We start from the raw sequence: 13,197 nt of genomic DNA, 5'->3' as shown, positions 1-13,197 counted from the left end.
TCAGAAAAACCACAGTGATGATGTAGAGGTCTAAAGGGTTAAAGACACATGGAAAAGTTCTTTTCTTCACAGCAGATGTGCCAAACATAAAGCCCAGGTGCCAGAGTCAGCCTGGCAACAATTCCAATCTGACCCAGTGGATGGTGCTGGGAATGTGCATGACTTTTACCCATATTTTAAGAACCGATGGCTTCACCAACCAATTAGGCAACAGATAAATAATTAAATGACAGAAAAGTTTGTAGTTTTTCACTACAAGTACATAGTAAAAAAAGCAAATTTCTGGACAGTCAATGAGCCACCAGAACCTTTTCTCTAATTCAACAATTTCTTTTTCTTATAATTTAAACTCAAAGAGTCATGCTGACAGATTTCTTTCATTCTACAGCAGGATTTCTATATCATGCAGAAAAACCGAGACCTAATGTTAAATTCACGCTTGATTTTGTTATATTAAGATATCTCAAGGATTAAATGTGTAATTAAACTACTTTTCACTGACAGAAAGGAGAATTTCACTAGTGTGACCCAGTTAAGATCAAGCATGTGGCCCATTATGTAATTTGAGTTGACATGCCTGCTTTTTACAGATGATTCAATTTAGTAACCATGACAGCATAGATGGATGCAGGATGGTGAAACCAGTGTATAAAGGAGCGTTCACACAGGAAGACATTCATCACACATCACTTTGTAGCTGATAGTCGGTGGCTAGCAACCATTCCAGGCTCTGGTTGCCTCTGTAACCCGACTGTCATATGTCAATCAGCATACATTTGTTCTTATTGTTAACTGCTTCAATACTTGGTCTCAAAGAGGGGAAGCATTTAATTCAGGATTCACCTACTTTGCACCATCAGCAGTTATTTCCTTTGATGGCCAATAACAGGTGACTCATCCCTATGAGAAAACAACCTTTTAAACATTTTAAACTGTACTGAATTTAATCCTGATGAGTTTATAGTCTTAACAACTTTATTTCATGTGATTTTTATGTGGTAAATTATGCTCCCATCTATAATAAACTAGATACAGCAGTACCCTGTAAGTGACTGTCAGTCTGATCCACTCCCAGCTCGTGATGTCTGGTTTCAGACAACGAGTGTGTGAAGCCACAATAACGAAATCCATCATTTATATTCAGCCAAAAGTAAAAAAACGGTGGTTGTACTGAAACCATCACAGTATTTGCACTGGATTTGCAAATGTTTGTGTCTGAAAATTATGGCTTTCTTTGTAGATGTTCTTTTGTGAAATGTTTGTGTGCATCAGTTTCACCTCGCCAACAGAGTTCGAGAGAGCCTGGACAATCTTCTCGTGTGCTGTGGCCACCACACTCTGACCATTGATCTCTATGATCCTGTGACCTACCCGGACCCCACCTCGCTCAGCAATGCCTCCTCGCATCAGACTGCATATCTGGAGGAAAGACAAACAACAACAACAAAGAAGAAAATTAGCTCATTATAAAGGTATTTCATTCTACCCCCTGATCATTTAACTAATTAACTAATAATAACTAATAACTAATAGTATCAGAGCCACCCACTTACAGCTCTATGAAATTATACATACAATGCCATTCTGAACACTGAAGCCCAGCTGATACTTTAGATCTGGTCTCTTAATGAGGACTGTAGTAACAGGAGGGCAGCTGACAATGTTCATTTTCACCTGGACCTGGTTCTTTAAGCCCTTTGACACAGAGAAGAACACACAAACATAAGAGGTTTTTTCACAGAAATTATGTAGTTGAATTTTGAAAATAACAAGTTAGGGTGTATTTCATGACTTCAGCTGCCTCTTCCATCCACTTCTTCAGTGTCTCGGTACCTTAATGATTCCCTGACAGGTGGCGAGCGGCAGCCCCACTAGGCTGGTGTTGTTGATGGACATGATTTGGTCTCCGATGCTGAGCTTGCCAGAGCGAGCTGCTGGGCCGCCGTTCATCATGTTGGCTAAAATAACTGTGGGCAGGATGGAGCCCCAGCCAGACTCCACAATCACCACACCCAGGATCTCCCCTTTACTCTTCTCCAGCTGCAGCTGTGGAGACAGAAGTAAGCAGGGGATGGAGTCTGTTTGTCATTTAAAAAAACCCAAAACCTTAATGATGAACAGAAACTGTCCAACTGTATTTGAAAACACATGACCCACAATGGTGGGGTTTTTAATATCCTTCATATAGATTAATGTATACTTTATTTTATACTTACAACAGTGAGACTGTACAGTCTCTTAACATGGATTACAGATTACTGCTTATACAGAAATAGATTCAAATCTCTGGTCAGATTAGACCGCTACAGCTAATGTTGAAAATCAGTGAGGACTACTGGTCCAAGGTTTCTTACCTTAATGTCTGGATTAGTTCACATTAGGGCTGCCACGATTAGTCGACTACCAAAATCGTCGACGACAAATTTAATAGTCGACGCGTCGTTTAAAGCCTTGTAAGATCCTGAAAGACGTAAGTAGTAGGATTTAAGAGTGTAATAACGGACTGAAACAGAAGATGGCAGCACTGCATGTACAAGGATGCCAGCTGCCGTTAAACCCCGAAGAAGAAGGAGCAGTGTCCGGTATCGTAGCTGCGGCCACATTTGAAGGCCGGTTACGTTGCAGCGACGCGACGAAGGCTTTCCAAATTCGAAGACTTCTGCAAATGCAGCCGACAAATGCGTCCTACTTTTCCCCAGATTTGAAGGATAGGTCGGGTGTATGGCCCAACCTATCCCAGAATTCATAGCACAGCTCAGCCCAATTCAGTTTCTAACAATGGCAGCAGCTACTTAGTTCTAATATTACTTTTATTTCTCTTTCTAGGTTACAAAATAAACTTTTAACATATTTTCAGGCGAGAATGTAGCTGTGTACACTTCAAATATGTGTTCGGTTTATCAAGACACCACATATTTGTAAAAGTGCGGCGACGTTTTCGGAGACGTCTGTTACCCACCAGCTCGATAGCTAGCTGGGGTTCAAGGCTCACTAGAGCCCGTGAGAACACCGGACTCCCGGCAAATTGTTTTCAAACCCAGCGCCGTCTTTCACTACTCAGGTTAAACATGATATTAAGTCACTTAGATAACTTAAAAATGTTATTGTTTGGCTTTTTTCAGTGTTTTATTTGTTCCTGAGTAAATCGGTTTGGCTGAGATTAAAGTTTTACACAGCTGAATTAATGTCAAACAGAAAACTGATTAAACAGAAGTGTGAAATGGTAGAATTTACTCCAATGTCCTGTTATAGTTTAGATAGCAAGGAACAGACGGCTGAGTTTATCAAACTCCACTGAGACAATCTCCAAAATTCATTAAAATTTAATAAACTATCATCTTGTCTTTATTTTTAGTTAGCACAGACCTTAAACACTTCAAGCTGTAAGCTAATGATAGTTATATAAGAGCAGATGCTGCTGGTGCAATAAGCTGTATGTCTTATGTCCAATGGATGATGATCTGATTAGTCGACTAATCGCAAAAATAATCGGTGACTAGTCGACTATCAAAATAATCGTTTGTGGCAGCCCTAGTTCACATGACATTTTACTTTTCTATCTGCATATTTTATCTGCATGTTTTGTTTTGCATGAGATACTCATTAAAGCACATTTGCTAACAGTGGAGATTAATAACAGCATTTGACACGATGGATGCATGTGATGACCTCTCTACTACTTTGTGTCTCCCTTGTTTCCTTCATCTTTCTGTTTTTTTAAATTTTTTTTATAGGAGGTAAGTGTCTGGCCCCGCTTAGAACTTGTTTTTTAAAAGGGTTTAGTGCTAAACATGTCTCTTGCTTCTCTCCAGCAGGCAGGGGTCATGGCTGGTTTGGGTTTTGTTTGCCTGTCATTTAACCTCCTAAGACCCGAACTCTTCCATGGCATGCATTTTTAATTTCTGTTTGCTATTTGGGATGATTGGGACCTGATGAATGTAAAAACAAAGAATTATGTGATTTTTTTTTTACCTGATTTTTGTTTCTGAGAAAAATGAGATCCACATATGAGGACATTCGCTTTAAATTCCGATAGAACAGCGGCAGTGTAATGTCCTCGTAAGTGGATATCAGGCCCTTGTAGAATAAAATTTAGTATTTTGGTCTAGACAACCCACATATGTGGACACCAGGTCCTAGGAGGTTAAGTTTCTTTCTTTCTTTCTTTCTTTCTTTCTTTCTTTCTTTCTTTCTTTCTTTCTTTCTTGCCTCTACACACACTCACCACATTGCAGACACTTTGTAGCCTAATTTAATTAAGGACATTGTGTTTTCTCCATTACTGTGTGGTCTTCCTATTTCCTCTGAGCCTTAATAACAATACTAAAAAATGCCAAAAGAAGTCCTATCATTGCATTTGGAGTACATAATGGATTACATGCCTCCAGTAACACAATCTCCCTGATCTTTTTCTGTCTTTTTTTAATGCATCTGAGCCAACTGCTGAGAATTTCTTTAAATCTGGCAGATTTGCTCACTTGGACTCAACAGCGAACTGAACAGTGCTAAATGTTGAACTCAATAAATCTTACACTAATTCTTCCAAAACAAACTTATAGTAGGATAACATCATAAAGTGGTACATTTTAGATCCAAAGGGTCAAAGGCCAAGCCTGGACAGACATGGATATAAACGTGACTGGCCAGTGTATTCTTGAACTTTTTGATGTATTGACAAAGAACAGAATTGTCTTTAGCAAACAAGTCAGCACTGTTTGTACTGGTTGTCTCAAATAGCAATGTATGAAAAACACCTGCTTTGCAAGTACAAAAAAAAAGACTGAAAAGGTTTGGCTTGTTGGAAAGGTTGCTAGGAGGAACAACATTTTACAACCAAATTTACTTTGGTTGTAAAATGTATTTAAACAACAAAGAACTACCAATAATTTATCTGTATTGATTTATCGCATCCATGTTTGACTTTACAGACCTTTTCAGATTCAGCTTTTGCTCATCCTCCAGTACTGTCATAATGCCGGATACGTTTTCCTGTTTCAGACCAGCTGATACTACTCATCTACACACCAAGCCTCAAGACATGACTTTATTCTTCGAACAGTTAGTAAGGTGGGAAAACTTTACTACTTCAAGAAAGCCCAGGTTCCTCATTACTGTAAATTACTCATGTGCCCCTAATACAGCAGCTGTGTGATGGTGCCCCTGCAGCCTCTGTGCTCATAAACCAGTAAACGTTTCACAGTTTGTAATTCACCAAAAGCCTCCAGCAATGTTTTCAGGGCACGGCATTAGCTAAAGCAAAAATGCAACAGTGAAAATAAGCTAGATCTGACACTGTTGGAGTAGATTTTACTGTACCATCTGCCTCTTAATCTAATTAGCTAACAGCAACTATAGTAGTACATTTCTCTAATAGCCCTGCAGCGCCAGTGTGATTCGTCCCACATGCAAAGTCTTTCACTGTTTATTCCCAGTTCTTCCTTCTGAGGTATACCCACCTCTTTGCAGTTTTCAGAGTTGGAGAAGTGGATGAGGTCATCATTGTACATTTCCTGGGTGTTGATGATGTCACTGTACTCCTTCTGACTCAGGTCCTCGGGGTTAATGCCATTGGCTCTCAGAAACTCCTGGTAAGCTACGCTGAAAGCCTGGCCGATGGACTGAGCAATAAGCTGGGCCTGCAGACAGAAATGTCAGGCTGTAAACAAAAGCAAACCCAGCAGCATATAAATAACAACACAGGGAGCTAAGGGCATCAACCAGTAGTGGAATAAATATAAAGGTGTTTAAGTTTCTACTGAGTTTCTCTGTCATAAGCTATATTTCGCCACTAAGAAAAAAGACACACTTTCCTGTTTCCTGCTCTCTCATTCAGGTGAAATCGAGGTTAATGAAGCCAACAGACAGCAATACATTTGAATGATATAACCATACTTCCTCTGTTTAATTGAAATCTATACTTGCATATAAATCCCTCTTTGCAGACAGTAATGGCTCCAAGTCCCACCATGAACTAGTTATGTACAACAATAAAAAATAAAAAAGAAGAAGAAGAAGAAGAAAAGACAGGAATCACCACATACAGCCAGTGGAACCACAATAACACAAACTGTTTATAAGCTGATGGATGAGCGGCTGAATGGTTCCATTATAACTCTGGGCGGCCTTTAAAGCCTGGCAGCAAAATTAGATGAGGAGGCTGCAGATTGGAGCCCAGCCTTTATACTGACTGGCACAGAAAGTGAGTCGCTGGCTCCTCTGCGCAACATTGTTCATGTTGCCAGCTCCTGCTGAATCTGCTTCAACGAGGAAAGCAAATCAAAATCAAAAGTGCCCAGCCAATTTACATCATTTCACATCACTGGGCTGCCCTAAGTGATTACTGCAGGGTGCTCCAAAAAACGTTTCTAGAACTTCTTTATATTAGCGACAGCATTTGAGATAATTTAACAACACTCAATTCAGGGGAAAAAACGCAAGAAAACTGTGCGTCGGAGTCAAACTGTGGAAGTTAAAAAGCAGCGAGAAGTGGGAAGCTGAAATATTTTCTGACACTCACATAGCACTTGAAAGGCAATCGCAAGTGTCATCTTCACTATCTTTAGATGTTAAAGGATCTGCCAAATGAGAACTCTTACATAATGACAAAAAAAATAACATCTGTCATCTGTGTACCCACTCTCTGGAGACGATTCTCCCATAAACACATAGAGGCACAGTGGGTTTGTCATTCGGAAAACTCTTTAAGAGCTGCTTACATCCTCAGACTCAAAGACGTGGCATATCATTTTGTACTGCTTCTTTGCCTCGGGCGCTCCGGGTGTAGTTTCAATGCAGTCCTGTGAGGCTGTGCGTGGCATCCGGCGTCTTGCCATCAGGACAACAATGTTCCCAATGTCGGCAATGTAGGATATAGTGCGGAGTGCGTTGTCCATCATCGTTTCCTGTTGGGATGTCAACCAAAATCACATGTTTTAATTATGCTCTGCATTCTGTTGTTCTGTTTCTGAGTTTATAAGCTAACATAGGCAAGGCTGTAATGATACATGTATAACAGCAATTTTTTGGTTTCTTTTTTGTCACTTTCTTGCTGCTGTTGGTTTAACACTACCTGCTCAGCATGAATGCCACTTTTGTTGTTGTACTGAGAGTTATCTACCTATCTATCTATCCTTTGCTATGGTTGTTATGACTGCATGCAGTAGCAGTATGAAAGCAGAAATGATTCTGAATTTGTGGACTTTTCCTTTTTAATATTAATATCTAAAAAGACTGTTTGAAAAAGGAGGAACGTTGCCTCTGGGTCTGAAAAGTGAACTTGCATTTTTTCCAAAGGTCAGCAGGGGGCTTCTCTAGTTGCAGAAAGTTAGGTGTCTCTGGTTTGTTTCGCCTTTTGCTAATGACATTGCTGCCTTTAACTAACATTGGACAGATTATAAGTGATCCACCAAATGTCTAAGTCACGGTTTGATCATGTGTGTCAAAGCGTAGCTTTATTTATAAGGTATATTTTTCCTTATGAGCTGAATTTAGGCTGCAGATATATTTTTTTAATGCTTTTATACTCCTCAGACTTAAAAATAAGGGCCTTTTCTGAAAACTTGGGACATGCTGGGATGTATACTACTTATATGCCCGTGAAATTGTTGACATCAACTACGCAACAATTAATTTTTTTATCTTACAGAGCAGTTTGTCAGCACAGCAAAAAAAAAAAAGTTTGTGCTGAAACGAGAAAGCAGAGAAGAGGGCACAGTGAGTATACTGCTAGGACTTTCGATTTACGTGGCATTGTCAAAGACTTGCTGAGCGTAAAGCATTGTTACCACTATTATTGTTCCATGCTTATATACATTACAATTGTCTTCATAATACTTTAGCAAAGTCAAACCTATTTCGGGCTTGTGGTAGACTAGTCGAAGACAGTTTGAGTTAGATAAATGAGTCTATAAATGTGACCGCCGACTGTGGCTGCTGTCCATGGTGCTGATCAAAACCTGGAATTACCTGATATTAGTGAGTATGGGTAAATATTAATTTGGTACTTACCCAGCCTGCCTGTATAGGAAAAGAATCCCCCCTTGGGGTCAATCACAGACTTGCTATGTCACACTCACAGTGTCAATATTTAATAGTTGATAATACTGTTTTCACTGCCATACTGACACAATGCCATCTATTCATCAAGCAATCTATTTTATTAACCACTCGTCTAATTCTGATTTGCAGAGGAGCTAGAGTCCATCCAGTCTCAACACAATGCCCACGCAATATGAAATTAATCCTCCCCAACTACTGTTTTTAAAACTAGTTGCACTAAACAACAAACCTAAAGAGAAAATACACAACCCATGTACAATGAATCCATGCAGGAACCCCACAAAAAGTGGAAAACGTCTTCGTATTCACACATTTTAACTGACAAAAAGCTTTACGGAAATGAGCTGTTTCCTACTAATGCATTTGAAAAGCAGTAACAGTTACTACTAATTATCCTGTTTCTGACAGCAGCTGGTTTCCTTTGATTATTATAATATTTGAAAATTAAAGAACCACTGAGCAGCATATTTGTTTCCTCTCATTATCAAAACTGCAGCATTCATTTCGGGGTGAGAAGTGAGATGAAAGTATCGCTGACAGAGAACAAACATGCCTACTTTTGACTGAATTCAAGCCTGCTGTATAATCTGATTATAGCTCAATGACAACCCAGCAAATACTGAGTAGATTTTCATCTAAGAGCAATGAATAGGTGCACGAAAAACTAAGAGCATTCGTATTAATTAAAAAAAGATTGTTTGTTAAGACAGCCTAATAATTGTCTTGGGTTATAATGTATGAGGAAAAGCTGGACTCTAGACATGAACCTGTGGATTTGTTGAGAGGAGCATGCATTTGTTCATTGACGTTTTAAGGTAAGATGCTAAATTTAATTTCAGTTACTTAATGTCATTAACTATGAGCTGACTTTTATTACATCAGCCTAATAAATGCTGTTGTTCCAGCTCACCTTTGGAGTTGTTCTTATTATGAATCAATGTCAGGAACCCCATGTAAGCTACATCGAGCTTTTATGTGTACAAAAAGGCTTTTATTTAAAATCTGGGACCAGTGGCAACCAGATGGAAAAATGAGAGGAAGATAGAGACCGCATTGCAGCACGTTATTTTCTGCCAGGCGGCTGCCCACACACACACACACACACACACGCACGCACAAACACACTCAATTCTGACACTGCTCAGATGGCCAGGCAGCAGCTAAGCCTGAAACACTGCCAATGAATCATCTATCGCATATACATTTAACTGTTACTGTGAGCACAAGGCTCTATTCATGATCTGTAGCACAGCAAATCTCTCGGAAGTGTAGCGCTTCCATCAAAGCACTACACCTCCTGTGAAGACTAGTGTGGCTGCTTCACAACACAGCTTGCTGTAAAGCTAAAGGGCAAGTTTCTGTAAGCGTGCAGAGACGGGGTTTCATGTAAAAACTTGAACGTGGAGAAATACGACAGATAAAATCAGACTTCCAGGTGAATTTTTGACTTTTTGTCCAGTTTCAGAGGGATTGATGATTTAAGAAAATTTAGTCTATATTATAACTTTAGGCATTTTTGAAGGTTGGAGGTGGAATAACTCTTCCTGATTTAATACACTTATCTACTAAATGTCAGTTATGGACAAAACACAACTAACAACTGGGCATGTTTGTGCTTGTAAACAAGACAGAGGGAGACAGGATGGGGGAAAGGAGCAGAACAAGAGGGACAGCTGAACATAATCACATTGTCAAGAAGGTGAGATGGCGGAGAAACAGCCAAAGAGGAAAAGGTCAGAAGAATCAAAACTGAGAAAGAAGGGCTATGATCGGAAAAGGATAAAGAGCTGCTTCACCATCTGTGAGGCTTTCAAGTGCAGAGGCCTCAGAGCTTAAATGTATGAGGATAAGAGCTTCTTCTTCATGGATGGTGAAAATGAAATTTTCTGTGTTCCACAGAAAAGAAAAATACTTTTGAAATATATACAGTCCTGCAAAAAATGTTTTTTGTACCCTCCACCAAAAAACTGGAGGGGTAGTATGACATGACTTATTTGCTTTAGCTGTAGTAGCAATAATCTCAAGTATTTGTTTTCTGTATGACATTATCAGTCTCTCACATCAATGTGGAGGAATTTTGTCCCTTTCTTTTATAATTTTGTTTCTGTTGCGTGAGGTTTGTGGGTATTGTTCATGGAAAGCTCTCTTAAGGTCCCATCACAGCATTTCAATCAAGTTGAGGTCTGGACTTTGACAACTTGATTCTTCTTTTTTTTTTCCAAGCAATGCTGTTGTAGATTTGCTGCTGTGCTTGGGGTCATTGTCCTGTTGCACAACCCAGTTTAGGCCAAGCTGTAGCTGTTGGACAGACGGCCTCACATTTGACTCTAGAATACTTTATAATACACGGCAGTTGATGGTTGAAGGTTCAGGAGGTTGTTTGGCTGCAAAACAAGCTCGAATCATCACCCATTCACCACTGTGCTTGACCGTTGATATGACGTGCTTATGCTGACCTGCTATTATAGGTTATCACCAAATGCGGTGCTGTGCATTATGACCAAACGTCTCAGTTTTGGTGCTGTCTATTCACAGGAAATTGTTCTAGAGGACTTGTGATTTGTTCAGATACAACTTTGCAACCCTACGTTGTGCTGCCATGTTGTTTTTAGAGAGAAGTTGCTTTCTGCTAGCAACCCTTCCAAATAACCTATATTTGTTCAGTCTTTTTCTAATTTTACTGCTATGAACTTTAACATTTCACTTGCTATCTCAGGCTTTTAGGGTCCTTAACATGTTACTCTTGTGTTTATTGCAATTTCTCTGAGCATTCCAGGTCTGAACTTCATGTGAATTTGCTGGGACAAGTGTGTATGTATGTATGTTTTCCATGTAATCTTTGTTAGTGTAGAATGATGGACTAAATTGTTTGAAAAGCCTTATAATCCACTCCTGGGAAGAATGTTTGGCTTTTTGTGTTACCATGCATCCCAATCTCAATGAGCAAGACTCACAAACTGCCAACACTTTAGCCTTTATAGAGGTGATCAGATATCATCAGTAAGTTTGATCACTGATCAAACTTACTGAGGATCAATCGATCAAGCCCATTTGACTATTGGGACCTGACTATGGAGGGAATAACACCGTACTCAGTTTTTCACAGGACTGCATTGTGTCTTATGAAGGCTTTATTTTGCTTTGTGGAGCTGGTGTGTTGGCACGTGTTAGCTCTACAGAAGCATATATAGCAACAGTTTGCTAGCACACTACCTAGCTAACACTGATTGAATTACTTGCTACATGGTCATTTGTTGTATCACTGATTTTGCGATTTTTACACTTAATTTTTACATTTATCTTTAGTTAACCTTTGAATCCTTGTACTATGTAGCCACACCGAAGTCAAAAAAGTTGAGCTTGGTAATGTTAATTCTTTTATTGAGTGCTAAACAACAAACCTGAGATCTCTTCCTAGTCACTGTAGTTTTGTTGTGTTTAGGATGCTCTGTTTATGTGCTTCCTGCCTTTTCTGTACAGCTAATACTATTCATCATTGTGCCATTAACTTTGCTTTGTGCATCCATTAAGTCTGGGGTCCGAACTTCTAAAGGACCACTTTGTTGTGACATTAAAGTAAAGGCAGTGCTGCACAGATGATCCTGCACCATTTTTTTTTCTTTTGGCTTTGCAGAATCTATTTTTAGCCACGGTCAAAAAGAATTCACAGAGTGACGTCATGAGATTAAACAAACAACAATCAGAGCTGGGGCAGCTGTAGGATGCAGCTGGTGTCAGCAGTTAAGCTGTTGTTTTGACAATTATGACATAACATCATTCCCCTGAGGCGTTGACTCATAGTTTCTGGGAAAACAGCTTTTGTTCTCACAGGTGAAAAATCATACTTTTAACAGAAACATGGAGCACTTACCTGTGAGTCTGCGTTGAGGACTTTGATCCTCTGGGTGGAGATAAACAGATCAACCTCGGTAAGGGTTTGGGCGTCTCCATCTGCGCTCTGAAGCAACATACAGACAGAAGAGTTTGTTAAATCACCTGCGTCTGGCTGTTTAAGATGTTTGTGTCAAGCCTGACTGTTCATTGTGCACGCAGCTGTCTGAATAGTGTCTGTTTTAAATGTGGGAATGCCTTTTTTTAATTGCCAAAACTCATGCATTCAAAGCTTAGTGCCCAGTTAGAAAAGTCCTTGTTACATGGACATGTTACTGAGTCTAGAGGTGAGGTAGCAAAGGAAGAAAAAGAAAGTGTTTGGCAGTAGCGTTAGTTTGCATCAATAGTCCTGGCACGAGGATGGGCGAGCTGGCATGGAAACAAGAAACAGCTTAACACTAAACCCCTACCAGCTGGCTGTTACACCAGTGAGAGTAATGCAGCCTCAGCACACAACAAGCTTGTGCACATTTCCCTCTAATCTCTCTGTGCAGAAATCTAATAAAACTATGCTTGTTTTAGTTGAATTAAAACTGTCTTATGTACTTAAATAAGGCAATCTCATAGACAAATAAAACACGTGGTTAACATTTGTTTCAAGCAATAAACGGTAAACCTTTTTTGGTGGTGGTGGTGGGGGGGGGGGGGAGGGGGGGGGAGAGAGACTGTGACCTGTCATTAGTTCATCATTTTCTGTCCATATCCAGTATCAGAAAATACAATGAATAGTAATTAATTTTCTTTAGGGTACAAACTAGTTTTTGCAAACATAAGTTGTGGCTGGCATGTGATTTACATTTGCCTGCATTTGGCCTTGAGGTAGAAGATTTTTCTGTTCAATATGTCACGCTTTGTTTCCTTGTCCGGTCTTGGTATGTGTGAGGAAGCTACGACCGCTGGCTCGCTGACCTTTTTCTAGAAATCTTGCAAACCCTTTAAGCTTCAGAGTTTTTGGTTAGAAAGAAGAAATGACAACTCTTACACATGATTAAAGCCAGTTATATCACTTTAATGACTAAAATGATTATAGATTTTTGAACCTATGGTAGAAAAATACATAAATATTTTTAATCTGTGGAACTTCTTATGCTTTTCCTCATTTTTTCTTATATTTATACTGTAACAGTGTCAGACTAAATCTGACAGACAAAATCTTCAGGCTTCAGATTGATCTAAACGCTTCAGACACTATTGGTTACTATTGGTCTGTACTGTGTCTTGGAGACACACATAATATGGTCGGTTCGG

General features: G+C 39.5%; 1 protein-coding gene across 4 annotated transcripts in view; it reads right to left on the bottom strand.

Moving 5' to 3' along the window:
* The window catches only part of apba2b (amyloid beta (A4) precursor protein-binding, family A, member 2b), an 86,676-nt gene that overhangs the window by 2,034 nt on the left and 71,445 nt on the right, over positions 1-13,197 (bottom strand). For all 4 annotated transcript variants that reach the window (XM_085270237.1, XM_085270263.1, XM_085270246.1 and 1 more), the window contains 6 exons: positions 11,930-12,016; positions 6,717-6,902; positions 5,457-5,636; positions 1,834-2,046; positions 1,576-1,695; positions 1,279-1,419 (listed from right to left, as the gene is read on the bottom strand). In XM_085270237.1, the coding sequence (XP_085126363.1) occupies positions 1,279-1,419; positions 1,576-1,695; positions 1,834-2,046; positions 5,457-5,636; positions 6,717-6,902; positions 11,930-12,016 (927 nt within the window). The remainder of the gene's footprint in view (positions 1-1,278; positions 1,420-1,575; positions 1,696-1,833; positions 2,047-5,456; positions 5,637-6,716; positions 6,903-11,929; positions 12,017-13,197) is intronic.

Source organism: Mchenga conophoros, linkage group LG1 (assembly GCF_057382185.1).
Source record: "Mchenga conophoros isolate Kocher_MC1m ecotype Shallow Benthic linkage group LG1, M_conophoros_male_GT1.1, whole genome shotgun sequence".
Lineage (NCBI taxonomy): Eukaryota > Metazoa > Chordata > Actinopteri > Cichliformes > Cichlidae > Mchenga > Mchenga conophoros.
This window is presented reverse-complemented; position numbering and strand designations above follow the sequence as displayed.